The sequence below is a fragment of the Vitis riparia genome, chromosome 19 (genome assembly GCF_004353265.1).
Source record: "Vitis riparia cultivar Riparia Gloire de Montpellier isolate 1030 chromosome 19, EGFV_Vit.rip_1.0, whole genome shotgun sequence".
Lineage (NCBI taxonomy): Eukaryota > Viridiplantae > Streptophyta > Magnoliopsida > Vitales > Vitaceae > Vitis > Vitis riparia.
The window spans coordinates 16,313,288-16,327,217 of record NC_048449.1 but is presented as its reverse complement, the minus strand read 5'-3'; the positions used below and the strand labels follow the sequence as shown (position 1 = coordinate 16,327,217).

At 35.8% G+C, this 13,930-nt stretch overlaps 1 protein-coding gene across 1 annotated transcript; it reads right to left on the bottom strand.

Annotated features, from left to right (window-relative positions):
• Positions 1-224: 224 nt before the first annotated feature.
• Positions 225-1,102, bottom strand: LOC117909551 (pentatricopeptide repeat-containing protein At4g14050, mitochondrial-like). The gene has a single exon (XM_034823589.1). The coding sequence runs from the start codon at positions 921-923 to the stop codon at positions 264-266; it is 660 nt and encodes a 219-aa protein (XP_034679480.1). The 5' UTR covers positions 924-1,102; the 3' UTR covers positions 225-263.
• Positions 1,103-13,930: the final 12,828 nt, after the last annotated feature.

The window sequence follows — 13,930 nt, the reverse complement described above, 5'->3', positions numbered from 1 at the left end:
AAATGGTATAAAGACATGCTATACACTTTGGAGAGCCTTCAAGACAGCCACTCTCATCAGGCTTGATTTGGCGTATTGGTTGGAGCAAAAGCTCTTGAAAGTATTCATGGAGAACTAGCAGCAAAGAAACAAGAATTGAATATTGTAGACGGATATATAAACTGAGCCTAAACATTAGCATCGACAACTTGTGTTTAAAGTACAGAGATGCATAAGCTGTTACAATCCCCTTGTTTCTCATTTCCATAAATAAATAAAACGAATCAACCCAGTTCCCAACTTTGTACCAGCCCAGATATCAATGCTGTCCAAGAAAGTAAATTCTTCACTGGCATTTTCTGGAATAGCTGAATAGCATCCAATTTTCGGCCACTTTGAGCATATCCTGGAATCATAGCAGTCCAAGAAATTGAATTCTTTGAAGAAATTGAATCAAAAACCACATGACCAATATCAGGCAAACAGCATTTTGCATACATATCAACAAGGGATGATTTTACAACATCATCATCAGAAACTGGTGACACAATAAAGGTTGCATGCACTTGCTCGCCTTGCTTAATTGCACCCAAGATCACATAGGCCTTAACAAGGCAAGCAAAGACATAATGATCAGGTTGCAAACTGTCTTGTTTGGACACAGCCGGAAACATGGAAAGTGTCAAGTGGGGGATGTTAGCTTGGTTGTTGGCTGTAAGAATTGGGGTCCATGAAATTGGGTCTCTATGGGGCAGCTGGTTGAACAAGTTAAGGACATCTTGAATGAGGCCACATTTGCCATACATGTTTACGAGGTTGTTGGAAAGGGACCTGCATTGATCTATGCCAGTCTTGATGATATTGCAATGGAGTTTCTGGCCACTAGGTGGGAATTGATGTCTGGCACAGGCTTGCAGTTGGTAGACAAGGTGAGAGTAGCACATCCATCACCCTTGCTGACTCAGAGAGAAACTTTGTATATCTTTTCCAAGAGACGAGGGACTCGAGATTCTGTCTACCTCACAGATTTGGCTCTTGACCCACTTTAGGTTTGAAAATTTGTCCGCTAACTCTTAAAACTGGCTGCATCTTCTGAGTTCAGTTTTTTTTATTTGCATATTAGAATCTATTGCTCTAAGATTCCCATTGGATACTGCCTCACGCATTTCTGAGAGCAAATCCTGTTGTCCCAAATTTTCCATCTTTTCCACCTTTCTTCCAAATTCACATAATACTTTAGCTCACTGTAACCATAATTAGAAAGAGTTGAGGGAGAAGAGTTCTCTGATCTAACAATCATTAGCATTATTTTCATCTTTAGAACTCTTGACAGGTGAAGAATCATTGCTTTTCCGCCTCCATGAGGCAAGCATGTCAAAATTCCTCATCAAAGCATTCAAGCAATCATCAGTTTCATCACTGGTAGGACCTCTTCTTGTAGGTCTGGGATACTCCCATGCCCTGTTCCTTTTTCATTTAAGCGATGAGCATTATTGAACATCATCAAAGTACACATCTGATGTATGTAAACACTCAGTTTATGCTTCTGACCCCTAACAAAAGTTGCTCTCAAATCAGCCATACCCATATCCGTTTTCCATGACAATCTTCTCCCAACGTGGGTCCTGAGGGGATAACCTCTAAATTTGTCACATCTTTCCCAGATTTCCACTGAAGGAGCTGCACATATCACTTGACTGAATTGGCCAAGACCTTCGCGGTAAGAATCTGGGCAACAAGTGAGGATTGTCCTCTGTTTCAACAGATGAATTCGCATAGAAACCCTGCATCTTCTTTCTGTCTCATCCTTCCAAGTTCGAATCCCCAACTCCAGCAGTTCTCAGAAGAATCTCATAAGCAAGCATCGGAAGAGAGAATGGTAACCGAAAACAGAGTACTAAAGGAGTAGAAGAAAGAAAAGAAAAATAAAACAAAATAAAATAAGAATAGAACTAGGAAGAGCCACGTTTCATATTTCGAATCAACGGGCTTTGAAAAGGTGAGGCAAGCACAAAAAAAGGAGATATTTGATCAACAAACACCAGACTCAAGAATGAATCCGACTGCTCAAAAAGGGGAAGAAAAATCAAAACGATCAAATTCAGCAAACAAGCAGGTTAATGGTCGTGGCATTCATACTGATACAAATGGTGTTTTGGAATCAGCAAAAGAATCAAAGAGGACAAAATGCGAATAAGAGTATAGTAAATATCAGGAACCGACCTCAACACAACAAATTTGTGGCCCTTTCCGTCCACACCAATCAACAATGTAAGAATATTCAGGAACGAACACACAGAGAAATCGAAAATGGGTAAGAATCCCAAGAGTAATGAGAAGCATACCTAGACAGCCTTGGTTGCAATTGTTCTTTTCCGTTTCCTCTGTTCTTCTCCACGAAAAATTTTCAGAAAACCATCCATTCCCTCATGCGTGCTGCCAGAAAATCATATCTCTCTCCCTGTCCTCCAAAAAAATTCCCCCCGCTTTTGGTATCTTTCTTTTCCTCTCTCACGTATAGATATCACCCCTCAAGACCTAAATTTGTTTCCAAAAAAGGAAAATTCTCCTCTTTCCTTTCTTCTTCTCTTCTTTTTTTAAATCTTCCAATCAAAAGCAATCTTCCCAATTTCAAATTCCCCTCCAAAACCTTCCAATGAGAGTCCCACCTTCCTTAAACTCCAATGGTAAGTTTCCTTGCAAAAACATGAAATTCTTGAAGTTAAATAAATTGAAAGAATAGATAAGCAAATAAATAAATTAGAAAACGGTAATAAATAAATAAATAAACAAACAAAAATAAATAATAAATAAATAAATAAGTTAAGGAAAATAATATGAAGAGGAAGATAACCAATAAAAAGTGAATGATAATCATAAAACTAAAACTAATAATAAAATAAAATAAAATAAAATAAAAATAAACCAGTAAACAAAAGTCGAGCCCAAAAGCCATGTAACCATGCAAGTCATACAAGTCACACTAAAAATGTCCAAATGGGCCAAGTGTGCCTAAACGCTATCCTTAAAAAAACAAGAAAAGCCTAGGTCTAAGTTAGGGCTGCCAAGGGTCACAATAAGGGATCAAATAATCCCTCAACCAAAGTCTCCAAAGTGACTCAGAAAAAGGTAAGTGGTGAGTAGTACTGGGCCACCAAGGAACTACTGTGAAGCACTGAAAACGAAATTAAAGACATGTGTTAAAGAGACAAAATTGAGGGTCTACATTCATTTTCTTGTTTGAATAAAGAACCATTAGGGAAAATAAGTAGAGGAGAGAACATAATTCCCTTCCTTTGATTATGGGATACAAAAAATTAAACTTCCTAAACAGATTCCTCTAAAATAAGAAACAAAGTAAATTAAGAAAACAAGGAATCTGGGTAATATCCTACCCAAATCCTTAAGGAAAGTAAAAAAAACAATAAAATCCCTTAAATCATATATGCCTTATTAGTACACATATTCTTTAATTTCTACACTCCCCCTCAAGTTGGATAGTAGATGTTTATCATTCCCAGCTTGGAACTCAAATCTTCAACATTTGTTCGATGAAGAGCCTTGGTGAGAATCTTTTCAATTTGGTAACAAGTTGGAGTATGAAGAAAAGCTATGGTCCAGTTGTGTATCTTCTCCTTGATGAAGTGGTGATCCATTTCAACATGTTACGTTTAGTCATAGTGCATAGTATTTTTTAGATGCTTTTTGCCACTCGATTATCACAAAGTAGATTCATTGGTCCTTCTATTGAAATGAGCAGTTTATTGAGAAGTCTTGTTAGCCATATTCCTTCACAAATTTCATGGGTCATTGCTCTAAATTCAACTTCAGCATTGCTTCGAGCACAACAGATTGCTTTTTACTATGCCAAGTTACCAAATTCCCCCATACAAATGTACAGTACCCTAAAGTAGACTTGTAATTTGTTCTTGAACCTGCCCAGTTACTGTTAGTGAAAACCTTAATCTTCCTATCTAAGTTCTTGAAAAATAGCTCTTTTCCTAAAGTCAGTTTTAGGCATCTCAAAACTCGATAAACCACTTTCAAATGTTTCTCCTTAGGACTATTCATAAACTAACTAACCATACTAATTGGAAAACCAAGATCTAGTCTAGTGTGAGAGAGATAGATTTTTTGGGATTGAGCCCTTAAAAGTAGACATGATATAACAAAGTTAGACTTAACTATCCCCTTGCTATCCCTTTTGTGTATTGACATTGATTTGAGCATTCAAACCATGTCTGTTACACTTTACATGACTTGAGTGCATTAAGATTTGCATAGAAGATCCAAGTCATGGGTTCCTTATAAGCAAATAAGTTGTTCATAGTTAGTTCATAGATTTAGGCAATCCAGTAAAGACTATAGTACACCACCTCCTAATTGGAGGGATGACTTATCTTGGTCGTCGGGATGGTTTCCCATTATGAGTGTACTAGTGTATGTGTTGCAAACCGGATAAGACCTATGGTTAATCATGACACAAGACTATCAATTGTCACAATTCACCAAGCTACTATATTGCATGGACTCTCAACCTTGAAAGGATATTGAGCATGTGCCAAAATCAACAGAAGGCTTTTGACTTATGGGTGAAACCCTAAAGTGATCATATATCCCTGTAGATTAGGTCACTATTGATTGAAGCTGGTGGCAACAAGTATTTTCAATAAAGGCGCCATGATATCTTGGGGATTGAGATAGTATGGCCCCTTGAATCCTCCAAAGGACATGTGATCATGAAATCTGTGGCCTTAGTAATTCCTTTAATGGAATTTGACATAAGTCAGTTGATCACATAATAAGTGGGATCTGTAACTCAAGTATTTGAAAGGTAATCTCGATAGGTGATAACACTACCTTGTTAGATTACAGACACTAGTTCATGAGAAGTCTGCATGCAATGGATAGTAGTAGGTCACGAACCCTAGCACTTGGTGTCTCATTGTAATATACATAGGGTATTGGACTATAGTTGAATCTCTATAGTGGGATGTGGAGTCAATTTCAAAATTTGATTATAAGGGAGTCAATACTCCTATGGGTCCTAGTGGTCATTGCTCTAAGCTCATATTCCTTTATGGCATAGTTTATGAGGGTTAGAAGGGTTTTTAGTTCATTTTTGTGCATAAGGGCATTTTGGTAAATGCAAGGTTGCACAGGGATAAGTGAGTGGTATCTCTGGACTAAGTTAATTGATTAATTAAGGCTCTATACGATTAATTAATCAATTAGAAACCTTTTTGGGCTACATCAAGTGATGCAAACCCTTGATGGGCTTAAGTCACTTAAGCCTAGTAGGAAACATATGTATCCCTTTAGGGGTTAAGGTTTCCATGTCTTGCCATTTTCTCCCTATAAACCAAATAGAGAACCCTAACCTCCATCCTTGAGATCTCCACCATCTCAATGCCTAGACATAAAGACAAGTCATCAGATAGAAGATCATGGTGTTTACAAGATCCATTACGACTTTGGAGTTATCTACATTGATTGAAATCAATTTGGGAACATCCGGATCAAAGGTAGGTGATTTTATTCTCTAGATCTGCATTTTCTATGGTATCAATATTGTTTTTGAATACCTGTTTATCCATTATGATAGATTTAGAGGGCCTAAGATAGATTTGCATGCGCCTTACGCGATTCAGGTCTTAGGAACAGAGTTATCTAGGGTTTCCAACAAGATTAACCTACCAACAAGTCTCTAATGTTGACCTTTATCTATTGAATTACTATCTATTAGGATAGAGCCCTTAAAAACATGATATGATGTAATAAATTTGGAATTCATTTTTTATTTAATGATGTTCAATTTTTATTTTTATCTATTCTTTTTCCATGTATTATACTTTATGAGTATTGTTTCTTGCATCTTTTGCATTATACGTGACTTAGGTGCATTAAGAGTTGCACAGAAGATCTAAGTTATGGGTTCCTTGCAAATAGATAACTTGTTGACAACTAGTTCATGGGTCTAGACAACCCATTAGAGATTGTAGTGCACCACCTCCTAATTGAAGGGATGGTTGGTCTTGGTTATTGGGATTGGTTTTCCATGGTGAGTGCACTAGTGTGTGTATGGTTACACATTGGACAAGACCTATAGTGAGTCATGACTTAAGACTATCAAGTAGTCATGACCTCACCAAGTTGCTGCATTTTGTTGTCTCTTAACTTTGAGAGAATATTGAGCTTGTGCTAAAGTTGGCAATGACTTTGATTTATAGGTGAGATCGTAAGCTGATCATATATTCCCTATGGATTTGGTCATTGTTGATGGAAGCCGATAGCAATAGGTGTTCTCAATAGAGGCACCATGATATCTCTTGGGATTGAGACAGTGTGTCCCCTTAGGTGATTCTAAGGAGGTGTGTTCACAGAAACTATGACCATAGTAGTTCCTTAAGTGGAACTTGACATAGGCTATTTTAAGAGCTTAGATATGTTAATTGAACACACAATAGGAGGATTTGTAACTCAAGGATGGTAGAGGTAGTGATGAAAGGTTGATAACTTTCACCTTGTTAGACTACGAACACCAATTCATGGGGAGACTAAACATAATGGATAGCAAGTCACGGATTTGAGCACTTGGTGTCTTGTTGTTATTTACATAGGATGTTGGAGTTCAGTTGATTCTCTGTAGTAGGATGTTGAATCAACTTTAGAATTGGATTCTAAGGGAGCCAATATTCCTATAGGTCCCCGTGGTTCCTACTTTGAGCTTATATACCTTGTTGCCATATGTTATGAGGGTTGGATTGGCTCTAGGTTCACTTTTGTGCATAAGGGCATTTTGGTAATTATGCAAGGTTGCATAAGGGTAAGTAAACAAGGTCTTTGGATTGGGTTAATTGATTAATTAGTAGGCCCTATTGGGTTAATTAATCAATTAGAACCCATTTTAGGCTAGATTAAGTGACCCAAGCCCATGTGGGCTTAAGTCACTTAAGCCCACTTAGGAACCCTATAAATACCCCATAGGAGTTAGGGTTTCCATAGCTTTTGTCTTCCACCATCTAGAGAGATTGAGATCCATAACCGCCATCATCTTTTTCTCCTCACCAGAAGGGTGCCAAGATCAAGGTTCGAGTCATCAGGCAGAAGATCATGAGGTTTACGAGATTTACTATGACTTTGGAGTTATCTACATCGATTAGAATTGATCCAAGAACATTCAGATCAAAGGTATGTGGCTTTATTCTCTAGATCTATGATTTCTATGGTATTCTTATTGTTTTTGAATACCTGTTTATCTATTGCAATAGATTTAGAAAGCCTAGGATAGATTTTCATGCACTCTACACGATCCAGGGCATGAGAACGGAGTAATCTGGGGTTCCCAAAAATTGGTATCAGAGCCCTAGGGTAGCTTCTAACATGTTAGATCTGTTTTAGGTTGTGCTAACTTTGATTTGCAGGGTTGTGTTATTCATCCCATGGCCTTAAGGGATGAATGGGTGAGATATTTTTTATTCATTTAATTAAATATATCAATATATATGGATTGAATTATTATAATTGTGATATGATCTTTGATTATTGTTCTCCATTTTGGGTTGTACACCCCATAAGGGGTATATGATTTTTATTTGGTTGTAAAAATCTTTGTTTTTCAATAGATGAGTTGTAAGCTCCTTTATAGGAGCATAGGATTTTTTTTTTATTATTGTAAAGTTTTTATATCCATCTATGGTGACCCAAGAGAAAAGATGGAACCTTGAAAGTTTATTTTTGAGATTCAATGGTAGTTAAAGAAAAAAGAAGAAATCTAGGAAGGTCTTCATTTGAGATCTTTGGCAGCCCAGTTTCGTCATCCTTAACTTAAAATTGGGATGACTTCCTATGAGTTTCTTGGAGTAAGACACCTATGGTTTTGAAGATTAGAAATTCATGAATCCAAGGCTTCAAATGGATCGCAATTCGGAGTTGAAACGAGGGAGATATGGCTTATTGAAGTAAGGTTGCGCAAAGAGCATGACAACACAGTGATGTTGACTTCAACTCAAAATCAGGTCTACCTCCGTAAGCTTTTTGAGGCAAACCACAAATAGTTTTGAAGCTCAAGAAGTCAGGAATATAGTGCTTCAAATGGATTACAATTCAGAGTTGAAACGAGGGAGATATGGCTAAGTGAAGAAAGGTTGTGCAAAGGGCAATTTTTGGGCCTCATTTTGGGCTCTTTTTATGGCAATTGGGCCTGTTAGGTTTTTCTTTTTTCACTAATCCTATTTTTGGTTGTAGGGTTATTTTGGTAATTTAGATTTTATCTAAGTTTTAGTTACCAAATTTGAAATAGGATCCCTAAGGCCATGAGAATTATTTATTTAATTTCTTTTCATGTCTTTTATGCTTTTTATTTTTATTTTTTTGACATAGAATATATTTTTTTATTCTTAAGTTAATGAATTTTCATTTTTTTTCCTTCTTTTAGATAATTTATTAAATTAGAATGAGTTAGGAATTAGGAAATTTTTATTGTTGGTGACAAGTTGGAAAGAAATAAAGAACTTACTTCATTTTCAAAATTAAACTCTTAGAGATTTTTTTTTTTTTAAATAAATCTATTTAGATTATAGATCTCTAAGAATATTTTTCTTTTAAGGAAGAAAATTTATTTTTCCAAGTCTTTATGAAATAAAATCTTTCCCATTTAGCACAAGATTCTAATTTAAAGAAATAAATTATTTTTGGAAAAATATATGATAGATAATTCATGGTTAAGATAGCTTACCAAGATATTGTTTCAAATAAAATAAATTAAAATGGTAATTTTGGATTTTTTTAAAAGAATAAATTTTCATGAGTTTTATTTCCATTATTATTTATTTAAGAAATTGGTTGTTGTCATTTGGAATTTCAAATTCCTTTTGGGACTTTCCTTTATTTGGGTTAGGTGGTTCTGCAAGCTCTTCCCCCCAGAGAGAAGGAGAATGACACCTAAATTTGTCCTCTAGGCTTTCCCCCCCTGAGAGAATAAGGAAACTGTTTAGTTTGAAAAGGAAAGTTCAAGTATAAGGAATATGAAAGATTTCCCTATTTGACACTGGAGTCCTAATTCAAGTAATAAATAAAAGTTTTGAAAAATTTTCATGATAGACAATTACCAAAATTATCTTGATGTCTCTTTTCCAAAATATTAAGTGGGAGTGGGCTATAGGCAAATCTATAGCCTACAAGATCGAGCCCATCTTGATTTTAAGCCCATCACCATCCTAAAGATGGGGTGGCCCAAGGAATCAAGGGATATGGACTATCTTTAATGGACAAGACTATATATATTTGTAGTGGGAATGGCCAATGATTGCTACTCAAAAAGTGCTCTTTTATAGCTTGAAATTAACTGTTTTAAACACTCTTGAGTAGTAGTTAATACTTTTTAACTCAATTAGCACATTAAGGAACCTAGCAAAGGTTACTAATTAGTTTTTGGCTAGTTTTGGTGTTTTTGGTAGTTTTTTTTATCATTGAAACAAGCAAAGAATGAGGGAGAATTTTGTGCAATCCATGGCAATGCAAGTTGAAGCTCAAATACATGAAGAATCTGAGTTTTGGAGCACTTCATAGCCCTTTTCCAAGCTTGGCAATAGGTTGCCAAGCCAATCAAAGATGCAAGGAAGAAAACCAGAGAAAGAAATCCAACATGTAGCAATTTGCATGCGAAATCAAGAGGAAGAGCAACTGCAGGATTGAGTGAAAGACAATTTCGCACACTGTGCAAAATTTCGCACACAGCGAAATCTTTCTGTGCACTGACTCCATTAGATTTTTATCTCCAAATTTTTGCGTAAATTACTATTTTCTCCTTGTAATCAACCAATGATAGGATTTCTTGGTTGGGAACTATAAAGGGGGGGTTAGAAAGACCTCTCTAGATATATCTCTTTGTATAATCTTTTGAAAAAAAGACGACACTTGTAATTCCTGTAGAAATAAATATACAGAGCCCTTGCTCTGCCTTTCCTTCTCATTTTGTTTTCATTTTTCTTTCTAGCCAAACAACCTCTGAGGATGATTTCTCAGGGGATGAGTGGTTAGGTTTTAAATTTCTTGGAGTGATGGAAACTAGGTGAAGGACCCGGATGCAAAGGTGGGAGTTTTCTTCCTTTAAATGAAGGTAGTTGTTAACCATTAATGGTTTTTATTTCAAGGATTAACTTTAAATCCCTTAGAATCACCTTGAATAGCCAATACTTGGTAAGCTTTCCGGATTCTATGGATGCTTATTGCTAGATCCATGGATGTCCATTAGTTATCAAGTATGAGCCATTGAAAGGCGGTTCAAGGTGGGAATCACCTTGAATGGCCAATACTTGGTAAGCTTTCTGGATTCTATGGATGCTTATGGCTAGATCCATGGATGTTCATTAGTTATCAAGTACGAGCCATTGGAAGGTGGTTCAAGGTGAGGGTCTTTAGTGTTTGAAGCCATTAATGGGAAGCAACTACCATTTTTCATGAACCCTTTGGATCAAATCTTAATTGCTAAATATAAAACCGGTTCGGGAGATAACCATCCTTTATGTTATTGTTCCCAATGCGAGGAGAAGATCTAGAATCCCCCCCTTTGCTTAAGGAACCCGATCCTAGTGACCTAAAGCTCCAAGAGACATTCTCTTTGTAGTTAACTTCAATTGCTATTTTTGCTCAACTTAAAATCAACTTTTTCAACCACAACTCCATTTTCTTTAAAAGCTAATTTTCATAAGGAAAAGCACCATTTCATTACCTTCACTAAAGTCACTTGTATGAAGAAAACCCATTCCTGTGAACGATCCTAGAGCCACTATAGCAACCATGCTACCCTAGTGTAAGGTGATTTAGGTTTTATAAATTTTGTTGATAACACCCGTCTAGCACAAGAATCAAATGGTGTCATTGTTGGGGTACGAATCAGCCAATATTAAAGATGGAACTCTTCACTTGGTAACATTGATGTCAAGAATCTTGGTTACACACTTAACTTAGACATGAAGTGGTAGAATCACCTAAAGTGGTCCCATTTGCATGGGCTAAGGGCTAAACATAAAGGTATGTTGATCAATGCCTTAGGATAACCTTAAGAGGTTTAAGATAGGTTGATTAATTAGAGAGAGTCTCTACCTAGTAATAAGAGTCATGACCTACCTAAATTAGGCTTGATTCTTATGATATTAGGATACCTTGCATGGATATATGTAGTTTGAGAGCACTATATTTTTGCTAAATTAATTACCAACATGCCTTGAATGCTCAGTTTCTTTTTATTACTGCCTAAAATTATTCTATTTATCACAGATATCATGTCTTTAACCTGTCACCTATTATCTTTTGTTTAAATTGGATCTAATTATATATTAAATATAATTTGGATATAATATTAATTGCATATAAGCTAATTTTGGTAGAGTTTGTTATTTCCTTTGAACAAACCTATCATAAAGTAAGAGAACATATCAAATGTGGCATAAGATGGATCAAAAGGCTAAGTCTCTCATACTTGGGTCTTTAGATAATGTGTTTTAAAAGCAACACATGTCTATTGCCATAGTCTATGATATTCTCTTTAAAGTTGTAAGGGTTATTTGGTGATAAAGGCAAGTCAACTAGACAAGTTGCCCTTGAGACTATTATGAACACTAGGATTTAATTTATCATAGAGATCTTACCAGATTCTTTTGGGATAGGTAAGAAGATTCTCAAATAGTAAAAGGGTGTACATATGGAAATCAAAGTTCTTCAAGATTTTCTACCAAGAAGAAGAACAACAACACCAAATAAGGGAAGTTCGAGAAAAGGAATGAGAGAACAAACTCATGGGCATTGATTCATTTGTGACCTTTTAGGACACTAGAAAAGGAATGCTAAGAGTGCCTAAGGATAGGTAAGTACACATCATATTCTCGTTGTTAAATAAATAGTGGTGGATTTCACCAATTGTGGTGGATAGATTCTAGGCCCACTATCTGTAGTTCTTTATAGGGTTTTCAATGAGTGAGAAGGTCACATGATGGGATTGTACTTACCTTAGCTTCAGTTGCAAGGTTAGTTGTGCAAGTTAGTGGGAGGTATCACTTTTTTTTTTTTTTAATTATGTGAAACTCCATTATCATTTTGAGAATAGTCAGATCTCACTAAAAGAAAGAACCTAGCACTAATCAAACATTTGCCTTCTAATGCCTAAGTCATATTAATCTATATAGGATCCAAAGACTAATTAAGTTTGGACTTTCTTAATCCAAATGATCTTTCAGTCTATGAATCCTATATAGATGGTAAAATGACTAAGAGGCCCCTTTATTTTTAAAGGGCATGGAACCCAGGAATGTTTGGAGTTAGTGCATACTCATGTGTATGAACCTTTTTGTGTTTATATATGGAAAGTATGGGTATTTGATCATTTTATTGATAAATACTCTAGGTTTGGATATGTAGAGAGGAAATCTGATGCCTTGGATAAATTCATTGAATTTAAGGAAAAATCAGATAACCTATTAGGCAAACATATCAAGGCACTTTGATTAGATCGAGGTGGTTTTTCTAGTAGGCTCGATCCTTTCCATATGGAGCATGAGATGATATCCTAGTTGTATGCAACAAGGACTCCATTGCAAAATGGAGTAATGGAAAGAAAATATTGAGCTTTGATAGATAAAGTGAGATCGATGATTGGTTTCTCATTACTTCCCATATTCTTTGGGGATATGTCTTAAAGACTGTAATACCTCTTCTTTTTCTAAAGAGGTGTATCACTTTATAAGATATCCAAGAGGATTTAGGGATTATTACTTTATAGTTAGGATTATTAGAAGGTGTTTGTTGTTACAAATACCAGATTTCTAATGACGAATATATGATATGTAATAAGGCAAACAATGATATAGATTGAAGAATATTGGAAGATAGTTCCATTATACACAAGATACTATGGATCTAGTACCAACCATTCCCACTTCTAGTACACTGATGCCTTGTCGTAGTGAGAGGGTTGTTAAATAACCAGACCAATTCATGTATTAGGGAAAGTCTTTCGAGGCCATTCTAAAGGAACATAAGATTTATCCCATAGATTATGATAAAGCAATGAGCGATGTGGATGCACATCTTTAATAAAAAGCTATGGAGGCAAAGTTAGAATCCTTATGATTCTATGTAGTCTGGGTTCTTGTAGAAGCACTTAAAGGGATGAAACCCATAGGTGTAAGTTGGTCTACAAGAAGAACAAAAGAGTAGGTGGAAAAAATTGAGATTTATGTGGCTAGGTTGTAGTTAAAGGTTATATTTCAAAACATTGTTTTGAATATAGGAAACTTTTTCACTAATAGCCATATTCAGATCCATTAGAGCACTCCTACCTATTGCGGTGTATCTTATTTGTGAGATATTGTAATAGGATGTCAAGATAGTGTTCTTAAAAAATTATCTTAATATTAGCATCTATATGATGTAACCATATATTTTCATAGCAAAGGGCCTTATGTGTACAAGAAGGTGCAGGGAAGCATGGTGGTCTTTATGATCTTGTATGTTGATGACATTCTACTCATTGGTAATGATGTAGGGCTATTGTCATCAGTCAAGATTGGGTTTTCTACTCAGTTCCAGATGAAAGATTTGGGAGAAGTGTAGTATATTCTTGGGATTAAGGTCTTTAGGGACAATAAGAATAGGAAACTCGTGTTATCTTAAGCTACATACATAGATAAGCTTTTGGTCAAGTACGTGATGCATGATTACAAGAAAGGTTTGTTACCTTTTAGGCATGGAATTCCCCTTTCTCAAGATCAGTGTCCTAAAACACCTTAGGAGAAAGAACGAACGCAGTCGGTAACCTTATGCCTTTATAGTGGGTAGTCTTTTGTATGCGATGCTATGTACTAGGCCAAATATTTACTTTGAAGCTGGTATGGTGAGTAGATATTAGTTCAATCCAAGTCCAAAATATTGGACAATTGTCAAGCATATACTT

What these genes read in the sequence shown, in the direction of transcription:
- LOC117909551 (XM_034823589.1), bottom strand. Translation starts at nt 923, where the DNA reads ATGTGCTACTCTCACCTTGTCTACCAACTGCAAGCCTGTGCCAGACAT.